The sequence below is a fragment of the Felis catus genome, chromosome F1, assembly GCF_018350175.1.
Source record: "Felis catus isolate Fca126 chromosome F1, F.catus_Fca126_mat1.0, whole genome shotgun sequence".
NCBI classification, from domain to species: domain Eukaryota; kingdom Metazoa; phylum Chordata; class Mammalia; order Carnivora; family Felidae; genus Felis; species Felis catus.
Window position 1 is genome coordinate 31,271,490 of NC_058384.1, and position 27,852 is coordinate 31,299,341.

Genomic DNA, 27,852 nt, shown 5'->3' on the forward strand with positions numbered 1-27,852 from the left:
TCAACATTCTGTGCTTACGGGGACCCTACAGCGATGCTGGGTAGCTAATTTCCCAACACAGTGGTTAATGATACAGTTATCTTGCTACTTAAGAATAAAAATTGTAAAAAGTATTTTAGTTTTCTGTGCTGTGTAACAAATCACCACAAATTTAGTGACTTAAGACAACACTCATTTATTATTTCACTGTGTCCATGAGCCAGAAGTCCAGACATGGCTTAGCTGGGTCCTCGGCTCATATTGACCTGGTTGCAGTCGTGGTGTCTGCCAGGGCCAGTCTTGTCTGAGGCTCAAGGAAGCGTAGGGTCCTCTTCAGAACTCACGTTTGCAGAATTCATTTCCTCACAGCTGTAGAATCTGTGGAAGCTTCAAGTCCAGCAGGAAGATCTCTCACCTTCAAGACTGTCTTTTAATGGGCTCACCTGATTAGGGGAGCTCCATCCAGAATATACGAATCTCTCTTTTGATTGATAATTAAGGATCTAAATTACATCCCCTCAATTCATCACCTTTGTCATATTGCACTAGTTAGAAACAAGTAACATGTTTCATTCACACTCAGAGATTACTGAAGATGTGGATACCAAGGGATATGAACCAGAGGAACCATCTTAGCATTCTGCCTACGAAGGTGGATTGTTAACTTTATCTATTTTAAAAGAGTGAATATGTATAACATCTCCATATGCATTGTAGAGGGTATATAAAAGTGTAACAAATATCCAAGTATACCTGTCATCTTCAGGAAATGGGACATTACCATAGCTTCTAAAATTCATGCATATTCCTCCATGTTTGCAGACCATTTCCTACCCTACAAAGGTAACCACCATCCTGCATCTTGTGTGTACCGTTCCCTCGCCCTTCTTTATAATTTTAATGTGCTTTTTTGTAATTCTAGACAAGGTACCATTTTATGTTGTTTTTGAATTTTATATAAAAAGGAATCCTACATATTTGTATTCAACTTGCTTTATCTAAATTATGTTCTTTTTTTTTTTTAAAGTTTTATTGATTTTGAGAGAGAGAGAGTGTGCGAGTGACAGCGTGCATGAGGGGAGGGGCAGAGTGAGAGGCTGAGAGAAGCCCAAGCAGGCTTCGCGCTGTCAGCACAGAGCCTGGCTCGGGCCTTGATCCCATGTACCATGAGATCGTGACCTGAGCTGAAATCAAGAGCTGGACGCTCAACCGACTGAGCCACCCAGGCTCCCCCATCTAAATGATGTTCTTAAGATTTATTCATCTTGTTGTGTGAAGCTCTAGGTCAGTTTTACTGCTGTATATTCTTATATCATATGAATATTTGCCCCTCCTAGTGTTGATAGAAATTTTCATTTTTCCAGTTTTTTGCTAGTATAACAGTACGGCTGTGAACATGCTTGTACATGTCTTTCGATACACCTATGTAAAGCTTTCTCTAGGACAGTCATTCTCAGTTGGGGATGATTTCATCCTTCCAGAGGACATTTGGCAATGTCTAGAGACATTTTTGGTCATCGTGATTTGTCATGGTATTACTGGCATTTATAGCGAGCACAGGCCAGAGATGCTGCTAAACATCCAACAATCCACAGGACAAGTCCCCTCAACAAAGAATTACTCGGTTCAAAATGTGGCTGGTACACTGAGGTTGAAAACCCTCTTCTGGGGCAGTAGACTTCAATCAAAGCGGTGTATCTGTTCCCTGCTCCAAAGTGTGTGGGGATGTTTCTCTTTGTCATAGGGTAAGGGGGACTGCTACTGGCTTTAATCCTGAAATGCCCAGTACACTCCTGCCTCTGCTAAGAAATACTGCTCTGATATATTTCCTAGGAGGATAATGGCAAGGTTATGTGTACCTTCAACTGACTAACTACTACCAGGAGCCTCTCTACAGTGGTTTACAAACTTCCAGTCCTCCCAGCAGGGTATAAGAGTTCTGTTGCTCTGCATTGTTCTCCTGACTTGGTATATTCTAGAAGTTCTGATTGACATTTCTCAAGTCATTAATTCAATTAAACATTTTACTTACTTATTTTCTTATTTATTAGGTATAAATGACATGTAACATACTGGTTTCAGGTATATAACACAATGATTCAATATTTGTATATATTGTAAGATGATCACTACAATAAGTGTAGTTAGTTAATATCCATCATCAGCATACATAGTTATAAAAATTTTTCTCTTGCTGACAAATTGAGATCTACTCTCTTAGCACCTTTCAAACATGCAATACAGTATTATTAACTATACTCACCATACTATACACAATATCCCCATGATTTATTTATTTTATACCTGGGAGTTTATACTTTTGACCCCCTTCACCCATTTCACCCACCTACCTACCACCCCCCTCCCACCTCCCCACCTCTGGCAACCACAAATCTATTCCCTGTATTTATGAGCTTGGGGTTTTTTTGTTTGTTTTTTGTTTTGTATTCCACATATAAATGAGATCATACAACATTGGTCTTTGTCTGACTTATTTCACTTAGCATAATGCCCTCATGGTCCATCGGTGTTATTGCAGATGGCAAAATTTCACTTTTTTATGACTTAATAATATTCCATTATATATATGCACCACATTTCCTGTATCCATTCATCTGTTGATGGACGTTTGGGTTGTTGCCATATCTATTGTAAATAATGCTGTAATGAACATGGGGGTGCATATATGAGATAATGTTTTTGTTTTCTTCAGATGAATACCCAGATGTGGAATTGCTGGATTATATGGTAGTTCTGTTTTTAGTTTTTTTGAGAAACCTTCCATACTGTTTTCCATAGTGGCTAACACCAGTTTACATTCCCACTAACAGTATATCAGAGTTTCCTTCTCTCCACATCCTTGATAATATTTATTTCTTATCTTTTTGATGATGGTTATTCTAACAGATATGAAGTGATATCTTGTGGTTTTGATTTGCATTTCCCTGATGATTAGTGATGATAAGCATCTTTTCATGTACCTCTTGGCCATCTTTATGTCTTCTTTGGAAAAATGTCTAGTCAGATCTACTAATTTTGTAATCAGATTGTTATTTGTTTTGTTTTGTTTTGTTATTGGGTTAATAATGAGTTCTTTATATATTTTGGATATTAGCCCCTTGTCAGATATAGGATTTGCAAATCTTTTCTCCCATTCAGTAGTTACCTTTTTATTTTCTTGAAACAATTGAACATTTGTTTCATATTTGGCCACTTGTATTTTGTGTGTGTGTGTGTGTGTGTGGGCGCGCACTCGCGCGCGCATGCGTGTGTGTGTGTGTGTGTGTGTGTGTGTGAGAGAGACAGAGACAGAGACAGAGACAGAGAGAAAAGATGTTTCACAGAAGTCAAAGTTGAAGTTTTTTGTTCATTTTCCTAGCAGGCTGGTTATCTTATTGATTTGTCAGAGTTCCTTATATGTTCTGGATACTAGTTTTGTTTTTTTTTTTTTTTTAATTTTTTTTTTCAACGTTTATTTATTTTTGGGACAGAGAGAGACAGAGCATGAACGGGGGAGGGTCAGAGAGAGAGGGAGACACAGAATCGGAAACAGGCTTCAGGCTCTGAGCCATCAGCCCAGAGCCCGACGCGGGGCTCGAACTCACGGACTGCGAGATCGTGACCTGGCTGAAGTCGGACGCTTAACCGACTGCGCCACCCAGGCGCCCCTGGATACTAGTTTTTTTATAGGTGATACGAGTTGCAAATATCTTATTTTGTAGCTTTTATTCCCCACTTTCTATCTTTTGATGAACAGTAGTTCTTAGTAGTCTAAGACTTAATGGTCTAAGTTATTGGTCTTTCTTCCTTTATGGTTTTTGTTTTAAAATTTTTTTCCCCAGTTCATGCTTCCTTTACCTTTGTAGCTTATTTTGCTCAGCTTTATGTTTATTCATTCATTTTATTGTTTTTACATATTGTGGTAATTCATTCATTTTCATTGCTCTGTGATATTCTTTTGGTGACTGTTAAAGCAGTTTGTTTATCTTTGATATCACTGGGGAACATTTGGATTATTTCCAGTTTGGGACTATTAAGAGTAATTTGATATGAATATTCTAATGTACATCTTTTGGTAGACGTGTGCATTTCTTCTGAATGGTAGTGCTGTGTCATAAGATATACTGAGATTCAGCTTTAATAAATACCACCAAAAGTTTCCCATGGTGGTTTCCAGCTCAGACTCTTACCAATATAAATGCTTTTTGGGGTTCATAGTGTTTCTTGAATTTATGGCTTGATGACTTTGATTATTTTCAAACATTTGGCCATTGTCTCTTCAGCTATAGCTTCTGTCCCTTTCTCTTTCATTTAGGACTCCAGATACCTACAATAACTCTTTTCACCATGTTTCATTTTTCTCTTACATTCTCTTCTGCATTTTCCATCTTTTTATCTCTCTGTTCTTAGCTCTATGTATGTTCTTCTGACCTATCTTCCAATTCAGTGATTCTTAACATTGTGTCTGATCTGCTGTCAGACCTATTCATTAGGTCCTTAATTTCATTTGTTGTGTTTTTTTTTCAGTTCCAGAATTTCCATTTGGCTATTTTATATTTTCCAGTTCTCTGCCAGGACTCTGTCTTGCCATTTACTTTCTTTTAACTAATTCATGTCTGATGTTCTGTTTTCTGGATCCATTGTGGCTTGTGTCTTAGACTGATTTTTCTGCCTCTTGGTTTGGAGAATTTTGTCTTTTTTGTATGCTAGGTAATTTTTTATTTGGTTTTGGACACTGTGGATGAAAAAGTATCCTATTACATCATCCAGAGCCTTACATCTCTTTCTTTGCCCTTGGCAGGCAGTTAGGGTAAGATCACCTTAATCCAACCAAGGACTGAACTGATTCAAAGCTAGGCTTCAGTCCTGGAGAGAGCCAGTACGTTTTTTGGGTTCTCCTGACTCCTGGGGCGTAGCCCTTTGAGGTTATAGCCAAAAGCCTGAAATGTTCTTCCCAGCACCCCCTTGGTCCTAGGAGATTGCCAGCAATTCTGCTCAGCTTCTCAGACTCTCAGGAGCAGCTTGCAAGTTAGCAAATATCTCAAGGGAGAAAATGTTACCAAATGTTAGTCTCACCTCCTTGCATTTTCCATCTCTCCATGATTTTTTACTTCAAAATCCTTTTTTGCCTTAAGCTCTTCAGTGCTTTCAAATAGATGTTCTTAGTATTGTATTCAGTCTTCACTGCTGTTGTTAGCAGGAGGCCTGGTCTAAAACAGTCTAGGCCATGATTGCTTTATGCTTGGCTTATTCTTTCAAAATCTGAGCTTATAGTAAGCAAAATAAGCCAGACACAAAAAGACACATGATACGTGATTCCACTTGTACGAGATATGTAAAGAAGTTGGATTTATAGGAACAAAAGTACAATGGTGGTTGCCAGGTCCAAAGTTTGCATTATGGCTTACACATACACACACACACCCTGTTTTTTAACTGGGCTCATCAGATAGCTTTCTTTTAAGCCATGTTGGTTTCTTTAGGTAGCTCCATTTAGAGAATTGGGTGGGGGGGGCACCTGGGTGGCTCAGTCAGTTAAGCATCTAACTTTGGCTCAGGTCATGATCTCACGGTTCATGGGTTCAAGCCCTGCGTAGGGCTCTGTGCTGGAGCCTGGAACCTGCTTTGAATTCTGTGTCTTCCTCTCTGCCTCTCCCCGACTCATGCTCTGTCTCTCTCTGTCTCTCTGTCTCTCAAAGGAAATAAACTTTAAAAATAAAAAAAGAAAATTGGGTAAGTACTACAAGTCAACAGTTAAGTAGTGTTATTTGCATACCTAACAAAGATTTAACTGTAAATGTTTAGGGGAAAAGAAAGAAGGAAGGGGAAAAAAGCAAGGAAGGAGAAAAATAGTTATTTAACGGGGAAGTAAAATAGCAATCCAAATACAAAAGTACCTTCATTGTTCCTTCATTGGCATGTGTTGAATTCACTGAATATCATTCCTCCTTGAGGAAGTTGCAAGGGTAATATTAGTTACATATAATTTTTGCTTTACTTGTTAACCTTAGATTCCCAACTTCTGTTTAAGCTTTAGTTTCAATACAAAGAAAAGTAAATAATATCCTTTATATTCCTTATTAGCATTATGCATACTGCTATAAATCTAAGTTTTATTTCTTATACATTTTCTGTCTTTCATGGGTGATCTTACTGTAAAGCCTCTGACCTCTATGACAAATCTATCTTTTCTGTGTTCTTTTGAACATGTGTTATATCAAGCATTGCTTTCCTTCAGTTTAACACAGTCCAAGATGCACAGTCACTTTCAAGGTGACCATGTTACATCATCAATAAAATATTCAAAAATAAATCCAGAATTGCGGTAAATCTCCCTCATTGTAACTACATCTTGCTTCTCTTTCAGTTTTGTAATGCATGTTGGGACAAGATTGCCAGTGTTTTTTGTCTGGTCAGATGGTCTGTATTTATATAAAAGTATCATATACACCTACTTGTATTCCTGACCATTGTAAAGTTACTGACAAGCAGTAAGTTAAAAATAGCAGGTAGTAGTTTAAGGAGCAGAGGAGGTCTTATAAGAGCAAATTAAATCTCTAAGGAATTAAAAACAATTGAACTGATCTGTTTAATCTCCTAATCTATGCTGTGTCATGATTAGAACAGACATCCCAAAAGCATGAAAACCACAGAATTCACTATATTGAGTACAATTATTACCTCTAACTACTATAGCTCTATTTATATGTAGCTTTTAAATATCATCAAGGACCTTGGAATTTAAGAAGGATATTAGAGCAGGTGTGTGTTCTAGGGAGTGGCTAAGTCCTAGAGTAAAATATGAATACTACCAAATAACAAAACTTACTATTTGACATTAAAAGTAGAGAGAAGTACACTAAGGTCAATATGTGATACTTGGCTAGATGTAATATTGTACCTGACTTCCCTAAGTCAAATGTGTTGCTCTCCTGCTGAAAGGATAGTGTTAAGTGAGGTAGTATCTAAGGAGCAAACAGCATCAGCATGTTTTAAGCTAGTCATATCAGAGGAAAATTATTTTTACTATGCCTCCATTTATTGTTAATTTAGCATATTTTTGGTATGCCTTGTGTTGAAAGCACCACGTTCAGTTCTCTGCTAGAGTAGTTGCTGAGTAGTTAAAAGTTGTCCTGGTTCGTTGCCAATGAGTCTCTGGCTTGACTTAACATTTTTTGCCCCCTCTACGTAGCAAATGTTGCTTTTACTATCCAGGACCCTGGATAAGTACCCTGATACTTCTCCATCTTCGTTGAAACTTATTTGTGTGTTTTGAACTGTTCTTCCTTCCATTAGCCTCTCTGTGCATTCTAAACATGTCTACTCAGAAATTCTTTTTAGTATTAATCTGGGCTCACAGTGGGAAAATGCAGCTATGAGACAACATGTTTTTTTAACAATGACTGTCTAGCACCATGTTTCTTCTGCCCTTATCTTTCTTTCCTCCTTCACCTCCCAAGTTTTAAAAATCCTATTAATGATTCCAGTGATGAGAATTTCAGGTTAGAAAGGTAGGAAGGTGGTGGGGTGCCTGGGGTGGCTCAGTTGGTTAAGCCTCTGACTTTGGCTCAGGTCATGATCTCACGGTTCGTGGGTTCGAGCCCCACGTCGGGCTCTGTGCTGACAACATGGAACCTGCTTGGAATTCTGTGTCTCCTTCTCTCTTTACCCCTCCCCTGCTTCCGCTCCATTTGTCAAAAATAAATAAACGTTAAAAAATTTAAAAAAAAAATTTTTTTTTAACATTTATTTGTTTTTGAGACAGAGAGAGACAGAGCATGAATGGGGAAGGGTCAGAGAGAGAGGGAGACACAGAATCTGAAACAGGCTCCAGGCTCTGAGCTGTCAGCACAGAGCCCGACGTGGGGCTCGAACCCACGGACCGCGATATCATGACCTGAGCCGAAGTCGGGCGCCCAACCGACTGAGCCACCCAGGCGCCCCTAAAAAAAAATTTTTTTTAAAGAAAGTAAGGTGGTGATAAGGGGGTTTTGGAAGAATGATAATGTCCTTGAAGTGTCCCTCAAATGATAACCTACTGGTGATGATCGAACCAACCCACATGCTGTAGAGACTGTGAATGTAGGAAGTAAAGAACCTGAATGCTGATGAAACATACAGTTTTTCAGAGCTGATGCTAAGTATGCTAAGTTTTTCTTTCTAATATTACATCATTCCTCTTATAATGTAGGTGTTTGTTTATCCATCAGTGTTAGAGCTACTGCTCTTATGCACAAACGGTGCCGAATACTTTTTGTCTGGCCCCATCTTGCTCTTATGTTTATTTTGTCTTATATATATCTTTTTCCCCCCAGGCTGCCAGTACACCACTGAATCCTTTAAGTTTTCAGTGTGAATTTGTAAAACTCAGGATTGACCTTCTACAAGCCTTCTCTCAACTTATCTGTACTTGCAATAGCCTAAAGACAAGCCCTCCACCTGCAATTGCCACAACCATTGCCATGACCTTAGGGAATGACCTTCAGAGGTGTGGTCGCATCTCCAATCAGGTGTGTCTTAACTTTATTTTCAGTGCAGTGTTTATTTATACTTTAGAGGTTTTTGAGGTTAGTTGTGAGATGAAAAATTCTGAAATCAGCGGTTTGACTAAAAGACATTAACTATCAAATGCTTATTAACTCATCTGTCTTGCCAAAAATAGGCTGACATTTTTTTAGTGGCAAAATGATTGAAGATGTCTCACTAGGGCTGCATGTTTATAACTGTATTAATTGTTTTAGTGGAACTGGAAGCTAAAAAAGCAATGTTTTTTGTTTCTGTGTATTATATGTATTATTATACTTCCTTGAACATTTACCATCTTTGTTAATTTTATTTAACAACGTTTGTAAGAATGAATGGAATGGAAATGAAGAGTTGAACTACTTTTGGATTTGTTTGTTTGAGGAGGGTTGTTTTTTTCTTTTGTGGTCTGTTATTATACAATAATGATAGCATGTTTGTTTCTGGTAATGGATACTTTTCCTTCTTTTCAGATGAAACAGTCCATGGAAGAATTCCGAAGCCTTGCTTCCCGATACGGGGATCTTTACCAGGCATCTTTTGATGCTGATTCAGCAACTTTGAGGAATGTGGAACTATATCCTAAGCCGCCTCATTATTTCTTGTTCTCTGGAAGTATTCTTTTAAATGTAGAGTTAATGCTTCAGATGTGCTTGACTAAAAAATATATATTAGATAAGCCTACAAATTTATTATAATTAATAACTTCTCTTTTGAAATCTAGTATGAGCAGTACAGTTGTACTTTTTAACTTCAGCCAGGCTTTAAAAATTAATAGTGACTCAGTTGTGGCCTTTCTCCACCGCTAAGAAGAGCATCCAAAACCCGGGTCCCCCAGTGTCGCATACTTGGTGCTCACTTGAGCTGCAGCGGAAAACGTAACACATTTTCCCACCAGAAAACCATTTTCTCTTTTGCATCACTTCTGTTTTCTTCATGGTGAACAACCCTGGTTCCCATCACCTTTATTAATGATCTATTATTCCATAATCTTCATTGTCCCTTTTGTTCCCTAAGCCTTCCTTGGGTTTTCCGTATTTTCTTATTAGCAGCCTCAAACCCTTTTTGAAAGGAGGGCAGAGATAAATTGTTTTTAAGTTGTAGGGCCTATAAACCAGTAGTTCTGGGCCTTTTGGGTTTCTAAGTAAAAACCTTATGAATGCTGTGGACCCTCTCCTCTCCAGAATGCATTTATGCACACCCCCCAGCAGATTTGTAAAGTTGCAGTAGGGTTAACAGATCCCTTGAGCCCCAGCTTAGGAACCTCTAGGGTATCTAGAGACCATTTTGGTTGTTGCTGTTTTTAACTTTTATCAGTGAAACTTCTACATCTAAGCAGAAGAAAACCATTTCTGTGATTGAATCACAGGGCCTGTTGCTTGGTTCCCACCCCCTACCCCACCCCCACATTAGGCAGCCTCTGAAGTACTCTTCATGGAACAGAATGTGAGAGTCACTATTATAAACAATAAAAGGGGGAAAAATAGAGTCCCAAACTATTTGATTTGATAACATTATTGTTGCCTTCACTTAAAATGTGGTCCTCATCTCGACTTGAACTTCAGAGAATATAAAGTCTATGTGGATTTCTCTCTTTTCATGTATAACCTTAACGTCCATCCAGACAGCAGCAGAGCTGTTTATTGATATCTCATGCAATAGAAGCCCTCATTTTGGATCCAGAATCAGCAAGGTATTTCTAATAATAGTTTACACTGAAGTACATTTTCAAATATGTTATCTTACCTAGTCATCACAACAGTGTTTTGGAAGAGGTTTTACAGAAGAACAAAGAACAGGGACTTCTCCAGTATTTACCTGAGGTCACAGCTACTGACAAAATATGGATTTTCCGACTCCATTGTTTATTTACCTCCTGCCTCCTATTTTTAAAACACTGACCTGGAAAAATAACGAAGAAGAAATTCTTTGAAATTTGAATATTTTCTTCTTGTATACTGTAACTAAATTTTGGTATGGAAAACTGGGTTAATAATATAATTAAGCTTGACATTTTTATTCTTTGGTTTCCTAAACAAAAAGATATTCCTATTTTTGCTTCATTAATATTCTTCTCTCCTCTTCCATTAACTAATTATTCAGGAATGTTCCACTGGTTTTTTTGTTTGTTTTTTTGTTTTTTTCCCATTATACTATTCTGTTTTGGAATGTGCATTTTCAGGTGTCTGTAATTTCCAATCTAATAAGGCCTGTGATTCCAGGGTCAGCTTTCTCAAAGAATACAATCAACAAAGCAGGGTAAAATTTCTCTACCCTGAAGCATTCACTCACCATTTCCTTTCCGGACAATAACAAAGTCCTTGCTTCTGTCTTAAAATTCTGCCTACTCCTAGACTAGGCCGCTTGGCTATCTTTTTCCCCATTCATCTGATCCATTTTAATATTTTCATAACATACTAATATTTGCTTATTTTTCCTTTTATCCTGTTCTCACCAGTGTTCATTTTCCCTTCAGACCTGCAGTGCTTGTTTTTAAAAAAACAAACCCCTTCCTTTTAAGTTTCAAAGTGTGCTTACACTTTCATGTACTTTACAGAGTCTTTGCCAATTAATTGCTGATTCAAGACTCACATCACACCATTTTTTATTGTGCCATACTCATTTTACTTCTTAGCACCCAGATATCATTGTACTGTTGACTGGTATGATAGGCACGTTTTTCTGTTGATTGACTTTTTAACAGAGAGATTGAGTGCACTGTCAGCAGGGATGGGGTGAAGGGAGTTATTCACCCAGCTTACTCATGCTGCTACTCTCTTTCTTACTCTTCTCCGCCCCCTCTCACTCTCCAAACCAGTTCTCCTAGCCTCTGCCCTTCATAGCAGGGAAAAGTTGGAAAAGAAAGCTTGTACCTTGAAGGAGGGTTCTTTGGGTTTCATTCTCAATAGTATACAACTGCTAAGAGTGGCTTCCTCCTAAAACTTCTGTTCTCGATATTATATATTCTGTGCCTTCCAAGTAAAGAAGGACTTGCAGTGAAAAAAGAACCTCAAGAGGACCTCTTTTGCACTGCTGGTGGGAATGCAAACTGGCATAGCCACTCTGGAAATCAGTATGGAGGTTCCTCAAAAAATTAAAAATAGAATTACCCTGTGACCAGCAATTGCTCTACTAGGTATTTATCCAAGGGATACAGGTGTGCTGTTTTGAAGGGACACATGCACCCTAATGTTCATAGCAGCACTATCGACAATAGCCAAAGTATGGAAAAAGCCCAAATGCCCATCGACTGATGAATAGGTAAAGAAGGTATGGTATATATATACAATGGAGTATTATTCGACAATCAAAAAGAATGAATCTTACCATTTGCAACTACGTGGATGGAACTAGAAGGTATTATCCTAAGCAAAATGAGAGAAAGACAGATATCATATGACTTCATATGTGGAATTTAAGATACAAAACAGATGAAAATAAGGAAGCAAAAATAATAAAGAAAGGGGGGAGGACAAAACAGAAGAGACTCTTAAATATGGAGAGCAAACTGAGGGTTGCCAGAGGGGTTGTGGGTGGGGGGATGGGCTAAATGGGGCAAGGGACATTAAGGAAGACCCTTGTTGGGATGAGCACTGGGTGTTATACATAGGGGATGAATCATTGGAATCTACTCTTGAGATCATTATTGCCCTACATGCTAACTCACTTGGATATAAACTTAAAAGTTAATTAAAAAAAAAAAACAACTCAAGAAAAGGAGGCATAACATTGGTATTTCACTGTAGTTTTTACAAAAATGTGTCTATCTTTTTCATAGCCTAGAAGCTTTTTTGGAAGAAGGCATCTTGTCTTACTATTCAGCTTTGTATCTCTAGCACCTAATATAGTGCCTGAACCAATAACAGTAAATATGGATTATGACAGGGTAGATGTTTATAATTATGAATTGTCTACCTCATTCCAACTTTTTAGAATTATCAAGAAGAAATATTTTGAGATGGTGGTTCATTGCATTTTTCTATTCTGACTTTTTATTTGTAATGAGTCCTTTGCACTTAATCTTTATGTTACTGCCTAAAAGATAAGCGAACAGTTCCTGGCTATGACAGAATAAATAGACTGGACTTTTCCTTTTACTGCAAACAAATAAAACCTGGATAAAACATAAAAGTTTTATGTAAAACTGTAAACAGTTAACTGTTTACAGACATTGGACAATAGGAAATTCAGGAATGTCATCCCTTGGTGAAGGGACACACATAAGGTAAACCCTACCATAGTCTTTCCTTTCTTTTCCCTGGAGGCACTCAGCAGAACACAGTGGTCTTGCTTAGTTGAAGAGATAGGAATCAGGGTTCAGGGAACCAGAAGAAGCTAGAACTTGCAGGACAGAATACAGGGGAGAGAAAGTAGCTTTCCAGGGAAAGAGCTCCAGAAATTTCATAGGCCGTGATTCTTTGGCTGAAGATTAGCATATGTGTACTAAGATACACATATGTAAGGGAAACTGCACAAGGCCAGGCAAAAAACAACTGCTGGGGGAAGAATGATGACCAGAAGTTATAAGCTGAACAATTCCTAGAGTTCACACATGTCTGAGAAATGTTTTGAGTTCCACCTAGCCAAATGGAGAGACCTTATTGAACACTGAGAGCGTTCAGAAGAAACACCAGAAGGGTCACACCACCTTAGCAGTAGGGCTAAACTAAGTCTAGAGCAGTCTTTCAGATAAGCTTTAAATGAATCAGGATTATATACAAGTAACTTGACTGTCTACCAAAACAAAATTTAACATTCTCTAAAGACAATAAAATAAAAAGTTCAACAGTATAAAATCCACACTTGTAGCATCAGATCAAGAATTATCAGACATGAGAGGAAGCAGGAAAATGTGACATAACCAGGAGAAAATTAAGTCATTTAGGAAAAAGACTCAACAAATGACAGATGATGGAATTTACAGAGTTGGACTCTAGAATAGCTATTACTAATATTTTCAGAGGTTTAAAGGTAAAAGATAACATAATTAGGAGAAAAATTAAAGATGTAAAAAGGACCAAATGGAATTTCTAGAGCTAAAAAATACAGTATCTTGATTTTGCCTTTATTTTTGAAAGATAATTTTGATGGATATAGAATTCAACTTTGGGTTAGGTTTAATGGTACATTCGATATTGCAAGAGAAAAGTTCAGTGAACTTGGAAGACATAACAATAAAAACTACCCAGACCGGACAGTGAAATAAGAAACAGCCTGAAAAACAACAGAGTCAAAACTAGCCTGTGGAACAGTATCATTTGTACTAATGTATACATGCAACCACAAATCCTAGAAAGAGGGGAATGAAGGAAAGGGAAATATTTAAATGGCTGAAGTTTTTTAATGTTTAATTAAAAATGTAAACCCACAGATTCAAGAAGCTTAACAAACCACAAGTAATATGGTAAACAAAACCATAACAAGCCATACATTGTAATCAAATTGCTGAAAACCAATGATGAAGAGAAAAAATTTAAATGGGGAAAGGGAGTGCATAGAAGGGAAGAAAGATCAGAAATCCACTGATTTCTCATCAGAAATAATGCAAGCCAGAAGACAATTAGAACATCGTTAAAGTTATGAAAGTGAAAAAGGTAACCCAGTATTCTATATTCAGTAAGAATTACCCTTCAGTAATTAAGACTAAATAAAGGCCTTTTCAGACAAAATCTGAGAAAACTTGTTACCACCAGATGTGCACTACTAGAAATGTTAAGTTCTTCAGGCTGAAGAGAAACCATTTCCACTGTAAACTTAGAGAATAACTATGGGAGTTTATAACATGTGGAAGTAAAATGTAGGAAATAAGACATGACAGGGAGGGGATTGCTGTATGATTTTTATGTTTTACATGAAGTAGCATATAGAAAATCATTTGAAGATAACTTGTGATAAACTAAGGACGAATAAACTCTTGAGCAACCACTAAAAAATAAAACAAGCCGGGAGATGAGATAAAGTGAAATACTAAAAACCACAACAGAAACAAACCCAGTTAATCCAAAAGAAGATGGGGAAGACAGGATAAAAAGAAACCATGAACAGATGAAAAAGTCGAAAACAAATTACAAGATGGTAGCCATAAACCCAATCATACCAGTTATTACAATAAATGTAGTCTTACTCTAAATAAAATCAGAGATTACCCTACTGAATACAAAAGCAAACCCAACTGTCTGCTCACCACAAGTAACCCATTATAAAGACACAGATAAAAGTAAACATAAGGACAGAAAAGTATATATCCTGAAACTCTAAACGCTGAAGTGACCATATTAATATCATACAAAATAGACCTCATCACAAGGTACATTTCATCATAATAAAGGAATCCATCCATCAAGAAGACATAATTCTAAATATGTACAAAGAAACATATGAAGCAAAAACTGGCAGAACTGAAAGGAGAAATAAATACACAATTATCAAGTTTTCAACACTTCCTCTGTGAGTAATTAAAGAACAGAAAATTGTCAGAAAATTTCTTAGGATGTAGAAGACTTGAACAACACTATCAATCATCTTGACCTAATTGACATGTACCAACAGCAGCGTATATGTTCTTTTCAAGTGCATTTGGAACATTTAATGAGATAAACCATACACTGGGCTAGAAAACAAATCTCAATGAACTTTTAAAAGCGTTGAAATCATACAGAATATGATATCTGACAATTAAGTTAGAATTGACTTAACAAAAACGATCTCCAGAAAATCCCCACACATTTAAATATTAAATAAGACTTCTGAATAACCTAACTGGTCAAGAAATCAGAAGAAAAATTAGAAAATATGTTAAAACAGGATGAAAATGAGAACACATATCAAAACTTGTGGGATGCAGCGAATGCAGAGCCTAGAGGGAAATTGACAGCTTTAAATGTTTTTATATAACATAAAAAGTTTAAAATCAGTGATCTAAGTTTCTACCTTATCTGATGCTACAAAAAGAAAGCAAATTGGGGCGCCTGGGTGGCGCAGTCGGTTAAGCGTCCGACTTCAGCCAGGTCATGATCTCGCGGTCCGTGGGTTCGAGCCCCGCGTCAGGCTCTGGGCTGATGGCTCGGAGCCTGGAGCCTGTTTCCGATTCTGTGTCTCCCCCTCTCTCTGCCCCTCCCCCGTTCATGCTCTGTCTCTCTCTGTCCCAAAAATAAATAAACGTTAAAAAAAAAATTTAAAGAAAGCAAATTAAACTCAAAATAATTTGAAGGAAAGAAGTAACAAAAATATGAGCACTGATAAGTGAATTAGAAATAAATAGTGGAGAAAATCAATGAAACCAAAAGCTGGCTCCTAGAAAAGACAATGAAACTGATAAAACCAGTTAGTCTGAGTGGTAAAGGAACACAAATTACCGATACCAGAAATCAAGAACACCAGACCAAGTCCTACAGCTATTAAAAGCCATAAGGGAATAACAGTTTTCATGAACACAGACACAAAAACTTTTAACAAGACATGTACAGATTGAATCCAGCAATATACAAAAGATAATGCATCAGAACTAAGTAGGTTTTATCCCAGGAATACCAGGTTAACAATAGAAGACCAAACGGTGTAATTTACCATATTGCATAATAAAGGAGAAAAGCTGAAGCGGAGGGCTTAATAAACATTTCAAGTCTTACTATGAAGCTATAGTAATTAAGACTATATGATATTTGTTTGATGGTAGAATGGAGAGACCACTCACATATGTGATCATTTGATTTTTGACAAAGGTACCGAGGTCCTTCAACTTACATTTTAATGAAATTTCTTTCTTTTTTTTTTTTTTTCAACGTTTATTTATTTTTGGGACAGAGAGAGACAGAGCATGAACCGGGGAGGGGCAGAGAGAGAGGGAGACACAGAATCGGAAACAGGCTCCAGGCTCTGAGCCATCAGCCCAGAGCCTGACGTGGGGCTCGAACTCACGGACCGCGAGATCGTGACCTGGCTGAAGTCGGACGGTTAACCGACTGCGCCACCCAGGCGCCCCTGAAATTTATTTCTTAAGTAAATGAATGCTTTAGTAGGAGGTAGAGTAGTATATTCTGAATTTAGACCCTTTTGGTAGCAGGTAACTCCATAAAAGACTTTAGTTTCTTTATGCTTTGTGTGTATAGTTTTCCTTAAAGTCCTATAAATGAGGTTCAGTTCTTGTCTTATTGGAACTTAAGATATAGTACAGAGCAGGAAACAAAGCTTTGGAGCCAGGCCAATACGAACATGAATCCCTTGTCATTCACTCCTAGCTGTATAAATATATGCATGTGATTTCATCACATTGAGCCACATATGCATGAATTATAGGTAACTTGTGATGCCTGTCTCCTAGAGTGGTTGTGGTGGTTAACTGAAATAACCTGTATAAAGTACCTAAGGGAAGTGCTTTAGTTATGCCTTTAACACACCGCTTGATGTTAAGAGGATAATAAGAGAGGGGCGCCTGGGTGGCTCCGTGAGTTGAGTGGCTGACTCTGTTTTGGCTCAGGTCATGATCTTATGGTTTGTGACATTGAGTCCCATGTTGGGCTCTGTGCTGACAGCATGGAGCCTACTTGGGATTCTCTACCTCTCTCTGTCTCTGCCCCTCCCCTGCTCACTCACATGCTCACACTTTCTCTCTAAACAAATAAACGTTTTTTAAAAAGGATAATAAGGGAATAATAAGAACAGTGTTATGCCCAGTGTGGCTGAATTACCTATGTTGCATTTTCAAATAACCCCCTTGAAGTTTAGTTGGAGTACAAAAGGTTTGCTTTCTTTTTTCACTTAGGAAGACTTTCAAAAACACTTTTAGGTCTGAGGCAGTAGAGGAAGAAAGAAGGAATCTCGGTAAAACTTTCCAGCATGCTCTATATACTAGCTCTCCCCTGAACATGCCTGTGCCTTTCACATCCATGCTGTGGATCCATGCCGTTTCCACAGCCACAAATGCCCTCCACACTTCCACCTCTCCACATCTCCATCCTGCTTGCCCGCTAATTTGCTCAAGACCTGTCTCTTCTGTGGCATTCCTCCCCACTCTCCATGTGCTGATCTGTTATTTATAGATCTTCACTGGTTATTTGGCACTTATGGATAATTACCTTTTCAAATGTCTTAGGTCTCCTTCCCCTCATGGCACAGACAGGGTTTAAACATTTTTCTACTACCTAACACCAAAGTGATTAGACTTACAGAATTTGAAGTCAGGTCTGGGTTTGAATTCCAGGCTTGTTACTTAACCTCTCCAAGCCTCAGTTTCCCCCCACCTGTAAAATGGAAACAACCGTGCCTACGTCGTTATTCTACAAATTAAATGAGAACATGTGCAAAGTGCCTGACACATGTAGACACTGAAGTAGTGACTATTTTGGTTGATTAATTGATACTGATTTGACCTCAGTTTCCAGGAATACGGATCTACTGGAGCGGCCCATGCTGACAGTGAATATGAGAGGAGAATGATGTCTGTGTATAATCATGTCTTGGAGGAAGTGGAATCACTCAATCGGAAATATACCCCTGTTTCTTACATGGCAAGTGACATTTGTTTTATTGAGTTTTCATTACATAGATAGAAGTGGGTTTTTATCCAACACTTACTAACCATGTGAATTCATCGAATTCCCCTCTCTGCCTGTTTTCTGCTGTGCCTATTTTGTAAGGGTTAATAATTGCTGTGAGGATGAAATGAGCTAATCCATGGAGCACTTAGCACATCTCTCACTGCTATAGAGTTACGTTAATGTGTCAAATCTGCTCTACCAGAATGCACTTTTTTTTTTTCCTTTTAACAATTGAACTGAAGTTGCAGTAGTTCTCAACCCTGGCTACACGTTAGAATCACTTTGGGAGTTTTTTAAAAAAAATAAATCACTACCCAGGCCCCACTCCAAACCAAGTAACTTTGAATCTCTGCAGTTGAGGCCCAGGCATTAGTATTTACAAAAAGCTCCCAGGTGATTGATTCTGTCCTGCCACCAGGGTTGAGAACCACTGGCCAATTGAAACAGAAAGAACTGTGCTTGTCATCTACAAGGCAGTGAATCACTTCCTGCCAGATGATGCCACTGATGTCCTTTTAGCCTGCTGAATCTGTTGCCTTTGGCCCTGTTCAGCTCTTCCTCTTCCTTCAGTTTCCTCCATCACAGGACAGACTGACACACCCTCACCCAGATTTTCTCCTCCCTGTCTGGCCATTCCCCAGTGTCTTAGTCGGCTCAGGCTCCTGTATCAAAATACCTGTAGACAGGCTGGCTTAAACAACAGGCACTTCTCTCTCATGGTTGTAGGGGCTGGAAAGTCCAGAACAAAGGTGGCAGCCAGTTTGGTTCCTGGTGACAACCCTCTTGCTGGCTTGTGGACAGCCACCTTCTCACTGTGCCCTCACACGTGGAAGAGAAAGGGAGCTCTGGTCTCTTTTTTTCTTGTAAGGACACTAATTGCATCATGGGGCCCCATCCTCATGACCTCATCCAACCCTCATACCCTCCCAAAAGCCGTGCCTCCAATTACCAACATATTGGGAGATAGGGCTTCAATGCAGGAGTTTGGGGAAGCCACACATTCAGCCCATAACACCCCGTCTGTGACCTTATACCTTGGAGAGTTTCCCTTGCCCTGGCCACCCATTAGATGCTGACATTCCCTGTAGCTCTTTTCTGGCTCCCGCTCTTCTCGCTCTGTACTCTCACCCGTTATCAGGTGTTTAAGAAGAAATTGGTAAGATATGTTGTTGAAGAGTTAGATTAGATTTTCAGACAGATACATTCCCTGACATAAGATCGTCAGTACGTATTTGCTGAGTTGAATTGACCTGGGTGGTTGTTTGACAGAGACTTGGTTGCTAAGGGACAGAGTAAAGATTCTCTTTGAAGGAAATACACACATCCGTGCAAGACATTGATTAGATGTCAAAAAATATAAAGGCTGGGGGCACCTGGGTGGTTCATTCGGTTGAGCATCCGACTCTTGGTTTCAGCTTGGGTCATGCTCTCACGGTTCGTGTGTTCAAGCCCCACAGCTTGGGAGTCTCTCTCTGCCCCTTCCCCTACTCTTGCACATGCCCTCTCTCTCTCTCTCTCTCTCTCTCAAATAAACTTTAAAAAAAATACAAAGGATGTAAAGTATCAGACTCAACAAAGAAGAGCGTGTTGGTGCTATGCTAGTCCTCCTTCTGGCTTACTAACTACACTGTGTGCCTCCATATTTCCAGACTGTTAACTATAATGGTAATCTGCTCCTAACACACCTATGCACATGTGCCCAAGGGGCCATCGGCCTCAGAGGCACTCCACACTCTCCATATGGGGAATTGCAAAATCTGCCTCCATTCTTTTAAAAGAGAGAATGGTGCCTTTTTGCCCCAGAACAGCCTGAGGGCACTTGGGTCCCCTAAGTCCAGCCTTTAAAGAGGTTTCTCTCCTAAAATACTGTTGGCATCAGACTTCCACCACCAGTAGGATGTCCCTGCAAGTGCTTCCCAGATTCCTCGTTGCAGGAAGGTGAATAATGTTGCCTTAGCAGTTAAACCTGGAGAAATAGACCCAATGTGTTTGAATCTGTGTTGTGGTTTTCTCAAGTAATAGACCTGGCATTTGTATTAGGAGTCTCTTGGGCACGAAATGTTCAACAGCCTGAAACCAATAAGGAGTGGATTCTTCTGGCCTAGAGCCTTAATGCCCAGCTGTTTAAAATTGTTCACAAACATAGGCAACTAGGTGGCACTGTGCTTGGAATCAGCAGCTCAGAAGGGCAGACAGCACAGTAGAGTGGCTTGCAACTTCAGGCCACTGGTGGGGAAGTAGACTGAGGAGGGGAGGGGAGGGTACACCAACAGGAGCAGTTCTAGGTCACCTCAAGTTACAAGTGTTCTGATGGTGCTGTAATTTTTTTCTCTTAAGTTTGCAAACCATTGGTGAAATAGAAAACAAATCACTGAACTAAGAGTCAAGCAACCCAGGTTCTAGTCCCAGCTTGTCCCACTACCTGTCTGGGTGACCTGTGTTATCAGCAGAATTGAGGATTAGACTGGGTGATCTTTGCAGTATCTTTGACGGTGTTACAGTTGTATGCTCATCTCCAAACTCACCAAGTTGGATACATTAAATACGTAAAGTTTTTTGTATGTCGGTCATACCTCAATAAAGTGGTTTTAAATACATACATACATACATACATACATACATACATATAATATCTCAGAACTCTTTTAAGTTCTAGTTGTGTGGCTCCTCTTACTAAGACTCAAAGGATTCATTGTAGTGATTCTCTTCACCTATGCTGGGATTTTCAAAACTCAGTTAAATTTGTGAAATAGATATTTGAAATAAAGTATTCTATTAAAATTTTGGAATTCCATAGAGTTGGACTGTATTGTCATTCTTCATCTGAATTCCAGTAAGTTTCCCCCATTGCTCACTCTGGGGCTATAGGGACAGGGAAGCCACCATGTGGAGATGGAGATGGGATGGAAGAATGAGGACATCAGGGTTCGTGGGATTTGCGGTCTGGCCTCGGACATCAATATACTGCTCTGGCTTCTTTACCATATTTTCTTTATCCTACTTTAACATACAATAGTTACTCTATGTTGTAGTAACTAAAATCATTATATAATAATATATCTAATAGCTCTAAATGCTATGGAAATGCAAAGTTTGTGCATTATTTTGCCTTGAGGATTTTCTTCTACATTTACTTTTTATTTTATCGAATATACTTCAAAGTAAAGTAAAAATCTGCAGTTGTATTCCTTGACATGAGAGATTTGGCAAACATTTGGGTGTTATGCCTATTTCCTGATAGGTATGTACCTTTGCAATAATCATAGGACCATTTGTACTTTAAAAAAAATTTTTTTTTTAATGTTTATTCATTTTTGAGAGATGGAAAGAGACAGAGCATGAGTGGGGGAGGGGCAGAGAGAGAGAGAGAGAGAGAGAGAGGGAAACACAGAATCCGAAGCAGACTCCAGGCTCTGAGCTGTCAGCACAGAGCCCGACACGGGGCTTGAACTCACAGATCGCGAGATCATGACCTGAGCCAAAGTCGGACGCTTAACCAACTGAGCCACCCAGGTGCCCCAACCATTTCTACTTTTTAAACTTCTTTCTTAAAGTACCATTTGTTGATGAAATTTGGAAATTTATTTTTATTTGACTTAGTTTCTTTTCTTCCCCCCAGCATACAGCATGCCTCTGCAATGCCATCATTTCCTTGCTGAAAGTTCCTCTTTCATTTCAGAGATATTTTTTCCAGAAACTGCAGTCTACCAGCATCAAGGTAATAATAGCAAGAATAGAGGTTAATACTGGTTAAAAACCCAGTTATCTTTTGAAGAATATGTGGGATAGAGCTCTCCTTCAGGATCTTACCTTTGGTTTTGATGAAACTTACAGCCTTTAGTTGTGAATTTCTTCTCCCTTTACTGAGTGGTTTGGTGAAAGGAACGGGATTTGGGGATTAAACCCTCTCCCTTGTGACCTGTCAGTGCCAGATGCAGCGAGACGGGTGTTTGGGTACCTGGAGCTCTGTCCCTTGTCTCCAAGAATAATTTGAGAGGTTTCATGATAGTCACCTACAAGGATCTTGAGCTGAGTCTGTGTGTGATTGGACTTTCCAGACCCAGAATAAATCAGGTCCAATAAAACATCACCAGTCCTACCTCCAGGGCACTTTTGTCTGTGAATATCCAGTTTTGAGGAGCTGGCCAATGAGAAGAGCTAGTATTTGAAAATATGTAAGCCACTCAACATTCAAAAATGTATTTTTGATTCAGAGAATGGAATTTTTGGGAAAGGAGGAAAACTGTCACCCGCAAGAGGTTTTCTAGGTTATCCCTGGCAGTAAATGTCTTCCGTGCACTTTGCATATCCATTCGAATGTTTTGGGTTGCATTTCAGAATGACGTGAATACTAAGGAAAATTGATTACCTTAGGTAAGATGTGTGCAGGGTTGATTGAGGCAATGCTCAACATTATCAGAAAGACCCAATTTCTTCCATCTCTTCGTTTAGCAGAATTTGGGCTTTCGGTAGTTTAAGTGTATTGGGGATTTTAAATATGTTTTTAAATAAAAAACTACTCTAATGAGAGGTTTAAAATTGACTTTTATACCATTGTGACTTGATTGTATGTGTAATCCTAGAATATTAAGTACGTTTGCCTTTGAATTTAGTGTATTTAAAATTATGAAAGACCGGAGGACAGCCTCTAGATATGAAATTTTACATGATACATTTCTGTACTGGAATTGGTTCCTTGTCAAAGAAAGGCCCCACCCCAGAAATGGGCAAGAATAGTGCCTTCACTTTTTTCTAATCCTCTTTTACCCTCACACAGAACTGGGGTTTGACGTAGAAAACACAGTGGTATTTAAAAGGAAGCATTAGGAGAAGGAACCCTTGACCTTAAAGGTACATCTGCCTGGTTGTCCTGGCATAGCCAGGTTGTTGGTTGTATGTGTAACGTTGTAACCTATAAATAATAATTAGCACAAACTTGTCTGTCAGAAGAGAGCTTGCTCTTGCTTGTTAGCATTTATTTTAATGTTGGTATTCTAGCTTGCTCTGTCGCCGTCCCCCCGGAACCCTGCAGAGCCCATCGCGGTCCAGAATAACCAGCAGCTGGCACTAAAGGTAGAGGGAGTGGTTCAACATGGATCAAAACCAGGACTCTTCCGCAAAATTCAGTCCGTCTGTCTGAATGTTTCCTCTACACTACAGAGTAAATCTGGACAAGACTACAAGGTAATTTAGAAAAGAGGCAGAGTTATGATGTGGATTTTATCAACTTACATTAATGGAAGTTTTCTAGTGTTAAGCAGACTGCAGTTACACCTCCTAACAGATGAGATACGGACACAAGTTAAAAGTACATTCTGAGGCTTGAGGGGGCTCGTGAACAGCACTTCTCTTTTCCCTGCCTGAGCCAGCTGATGGAGAAACATCCAGGCAGACAGTAATCAAATACGAGTTTTATTATTATAGCTGTCGGGAAACCCCGCTCAGGTATCTGGCAACAGGGACTTCTAGCTTTGTACCACTGAATTTTCCCACCAGCCTCAGCCCACACACACAAGAGCCTGCCCCTGTAAAACTGACGGTAGGAAGGAGCGCGCTGAGTCCCAGAGAAGGCAAAGAGAAGATCTTAGCTCCCCATGCTCAGTTCCTACCCAGAAACTCCCCATCAGTAGGATTTACCTCCTTCCCTGGAGACCAATACTGCCCATCTAATGAAAAGTCCTTCCACATGGAGGGAAACCTCAGGACTAAGGGAATAAGTGCTCCCTTTCCCCCAAAAAGCACACATCGAATTATTTTTCTCTATTTTAAGGGAATTTTAGCATTTTCCCCCCAAAAGGCTATACAACATTGACAGGCATGGTCAAATAAAGTAAAATCTTTCTTTAAGGGTGTAACCCTAGGAATTGGCTGCTTTGAGAAATCACGAGGTAGGTAACCAAAAATCGTGCTTGCTTTGTTAGCCGAGACCGGGATACTGAGTACCGTGGAATACCAGTATTCCAAATGCAGAGTGTTCCTTTCTGTGGACATCTCTTTCTGGTTCCTTGATGGTTTGTTCACAGTAAATGGAACAAGGGAACAAGTACACAGTTGTAGGGACGGAGTTGTTCAGATGCCCACATTGGTTGTATCCGGGTTTATTGTGGGCACGCTTGAACTGAGCTCCATAGAAAGGAAAGGAGTATTAGTAGAAATATAAAAAGAGAGCATTTTATTCTCTTTGGTGGTTTTAGGCTAAAAACCCAAGAGAAGGTGTGGCTTAGGCCGTTTTTGCTTTCTTTACTTTGGTAACTTTCTTCTCCTTCTTTGCCCACTCTGATATGGCTCAGCCTTCATTCTCTTCTCTTCCTCTCTGACTCCCACAACGCGGAGCATGGTGCCTTATGTAGCAAATATTTGATGAATGATGAAAAAAAAATCATTTACTGTATTTGGAGTACAACTGCTATGTTTGTGGGTGATCCCTATTGTCACAGAAGATCCTAGTGAGAATTTACATAGTTAACTTACCACTTTCAACAGCTGTCTCCTCACTTTGAATTTGAGAGAACAGTAATGATGATTCTTATTGTTCCTTGCATATGATTTCTACTCTTAAGAAAAAAACCTTCAAACCAGTCTTCTGCTTATTGACTTACCTCTGGAGGCATTGCTTAATGCCTGGAAGCTGATATAAGTTATATAGGACAGGATTGCTCTGTTGTGTTACATGCAGTGAGTTCTCAACTTGAAATGCATCATCCATTCAGAGCGATCAGGTTGCCTTGGCCTATTTCTGGTCCTTTTAAGGAAGTTCTTGTTTGGTAGGCATGTTGTTTAGGGACATAAAACCCCTATAGAAGTTGTGCAAACAAACAAAACCAGGCTTATAAATCTAAGATCTTGAATTGGTCAGTGACTTCATTCCATTGCTGTTACGGAAAGATTAACCTGTTCCCTGAGTCACAAAGCTTCAGGGCACATTTATATCATTAATTATACAACAGAAACACACACATAAATGTAGAACAATCTGGCCAAATATTCATTAAGGTTACCTGTGTATGCATTCTCAGAATAAGTGTCTCTCTTAATATACTTCAATCTTAGGTACAGGTCAGGGTATACCAGCAAGTGTTACTCTGTTCTTTGAAGGACAAAGGCATGAGTGTCAAGCTACATAAGTGAACAAGCCCATAAATCTGTGTTTTAGAATATATTGTGCTGCCCATCTGAACAAGACACTGATTATTAAATGAGCACTGTACAAGTTATAAAGTTAATTTGTTTTAAAGAGGGAGGGTTGACTGTATTAAGTAATACAAAATCAGACTGGCTAGGAGGAGGAACCCTAACTTGTATTTACTTAGAGTTCTGTTCTTTTTCAGTCTCTTAGATTTTAAACTCCCTGAAACAGGTGATTGCACCCTGTTTCTTCAGAATTTCTCTTTACAGACTAAAGAAAGATGGGAATCAGAGTTGGGGTTGAGTAAGCAAGTGTAAGAGGGGAATATTCTCTTCCACCCTCTTAAGGTCTCCGGCTGGGCCTACGATTAAACTAACATTAAGGCACATTAACAGGAGAAAAGCATACAAGTTTGTTAGAATTGTACACATACATGGGAGTCTTCACAGACAATGGAAACCCAGAGAAGTGACCAGAGCAGAAAGCTTATGTAACTTTTAGACAAAGAAACAGTAAATTTGTGGAGACTTAAGACAAATGGGCAGTAAAGAGGTGGGGAGTGACTGGGAGAGAGATGGGGCGGCAGTCCGTGCATTTCAACCTTGATTCCCAGTCTCTGGTGACAAGGATGTTCTCCTTTCCTTGGTACAGAGAAGGCACCTTTCTCATGGGAGGTTTTATGGCCTGTTTTAGGTAAAAATGGCAAGGTCAGAGACCCTTCCTACATCCTCTGTTTCACAAGTGCCTTTAGTTGAAAAGAATCAATGTGCCAAAGCAGCATTGTTTTGAAGAGGCGTGTCCTGAGCTCCTTCACAAGGAGGAAAGGCAGCATATCAAGGGGTCGAGACAGGCTCTGGGAGCTTGTTGTGGTAGTGAGGAGGTAGTATCACTTAGTGATAAAGAGTGTAGACTCTGGAGTTCACCTGCCTTGGTTCAGATGCCAGTTCCACTACTCATTAGCTGTGTGACCTTGGAGAAATGACTTAACCTCTCTGCCTCAGTGTTTTTATCTGTAAAACAAGGATAATAATAGTACCTACACCTCTTGGTTGTTTGCAGGGATTAAGTAAGCGCTTAGTACAGGGCCTACCTCACAGTAAGCACTCAGTACGTATTAGCTATTACTATTATTTAACAATTTTTTCGTTCCAGATACCCATTGACAATATGACCAATGAGATGGAGCAGAGGGTTGAACCTCATAATGATTACTTCAGTACTCAATTTCTGTTGAACTTTGCTATCCTTGGAACACACAACATTACAGTGGAATCTTCTGTGAAAGATGCCAATGGTATTGTATGGAAGACGGGTCCCAGAACTACCATATTTGTAAAATCCCTGGAAGACCCTTATTCCCAGCAAATTCGCCTACAACAACAGCAGGCCCAACAACCATTACAACAGCAGCAACAACGAAATGCCTACTCACGGTTTTAGCCACATGATGAATGCACTACAGACTTTACAGGAATTGATCAAATGGGCAAAAATAATTTGATTTTTCATATGGATTAAGATATAAAAGAATGTGGAGTCCATCTATTCATTGGTTTCTATAATGAAAAAAAAGAGTTGGTTTTTCTTTAAAAATTTAATTTGAGAAATAATTGGATTCCTAGCCAGAAAGACGCTTTCCCCTTGTTCCTTCTCAAACCATGTCCTTTATCTTCTGTTTGACATTTTCATTGTTTTTCTGTTGCTGAGCCTTTCTTTCTCTTTCAAGAAAAGTCATGTGTTGGGATCACTGAATTCATATATTTGACTGATTTCTCCACCAAAACACATCACTCACTACCTGGCACAGACCTCTCATTCTGAGCTAAGCATTGGGAAGTGCTGACTAGTTGGTACAGAGGAGTCTGTGGGAGTAGAAACAGTTCTCCCCTAGACTGACTTCAGTGTGTCCCCTGAAACATCCAGTTTTCTGGATTTTGAGAGGAAGCAGTCTAGCAGAATTGAAACATCCTGCTACATTATTTCAACTATTCACCTATATTTCTCTATGCTAAAGCAATCTTAATTTATTGTTTTAGTATTTAATTGACCCCCCCCCAAACCAGCTAACAGTTACAAAGATTGGCAAGTAATCATTTGTGTTTTCTAGTATTTGTTTATATTATAGACTTTTTACATTATTTCCAAGAGTGAAAAAAATCACTCACATGTAATATCTTAATCTTTTAAATTAGGAGGGCAGATCTTTTGATTGGTTTGGTTTCTTCTTAAGTTATGTAATGCTAGACTTGATTGTCTAGAAAAAACAATCTATAGCACAACCTCAATTAGTTGGGATGCTCAGGGAATAGAAATTTTCTGGTTAGCCAGAAAATCCCTTTTTTTCTATCTCAATACTGGTTGAAAACCATTATATAAAATATAATAATAATAAACTTTCTTGTCTTAACACAGTATACTAGATGTATTTTACCTGTTCGTTCTTGGTTTGGGATCATTCAGTGCTTGGGATCGTGGTTTCCAAACATCAGGATCGTAGGGTTGCGCATGTTCATGACGTGTGTGGGGCAGTTGGGCTGGAAGCAGTTCCCGAGATGGAGCTGGGCACCTTCCCTAGAGGTTCCCTTTTTATTTATTTACTTCTTTTTCTTTTTCTTTTTTTTTTCAATATATGAAGTTTATTGTCAAATTGGTTTCCATACAACGCCCATTGCTCATCCCAAAAGGTGC

The 27,852-nt window shown here is 39.0% G+C and overlaps 1 protein-coding gene across 2 annotated transcripts in view; it reads left to right on the forward strand.

The window, feature by feature from the left end:
* INTS7 (integrator complex subunit 7) overlaps positions 1-27,578 on the forward strand; it is a 93,124-nt gene extending 65,546 nt beyond the window's left edge. For both annotated transcript variants that reach the window (XM_011290973.4, XM_045048396.1), the window contains 7 exons: positions 8,295-8,489; positions 8,976-9,079; positions 10,127-10,195; positions 17,876-18,008; positions 21,658-21,756; positions 23,037-23,222; positions 26,317-27,578. In XM_011290973.4, the coding sequence (XP_011289275.1) occupies positions 8,295-8,489; positions 8,976-9,079; positions 10,127-10,195; positions 17,876-18,008; positions 21,658-21,756; positions 23,037-23,222; positions 26,317-26,604 (1,074 nt within the window). In that variant the 3' untranslated portion in view covers positions 26,605-27,578. The remainder of the gene's footprint in view (positions 1-8,294; positions 8,490-8,975; positions 9,080-10,126; positions 10,196-17,875; positions 18,009-21,657; positions 21,757-23,036; positions 23,223-26,316) is intronic.
* The last annotated feature ends 274 nt before the right edge of the window (positions 27,579-27,852 follow it).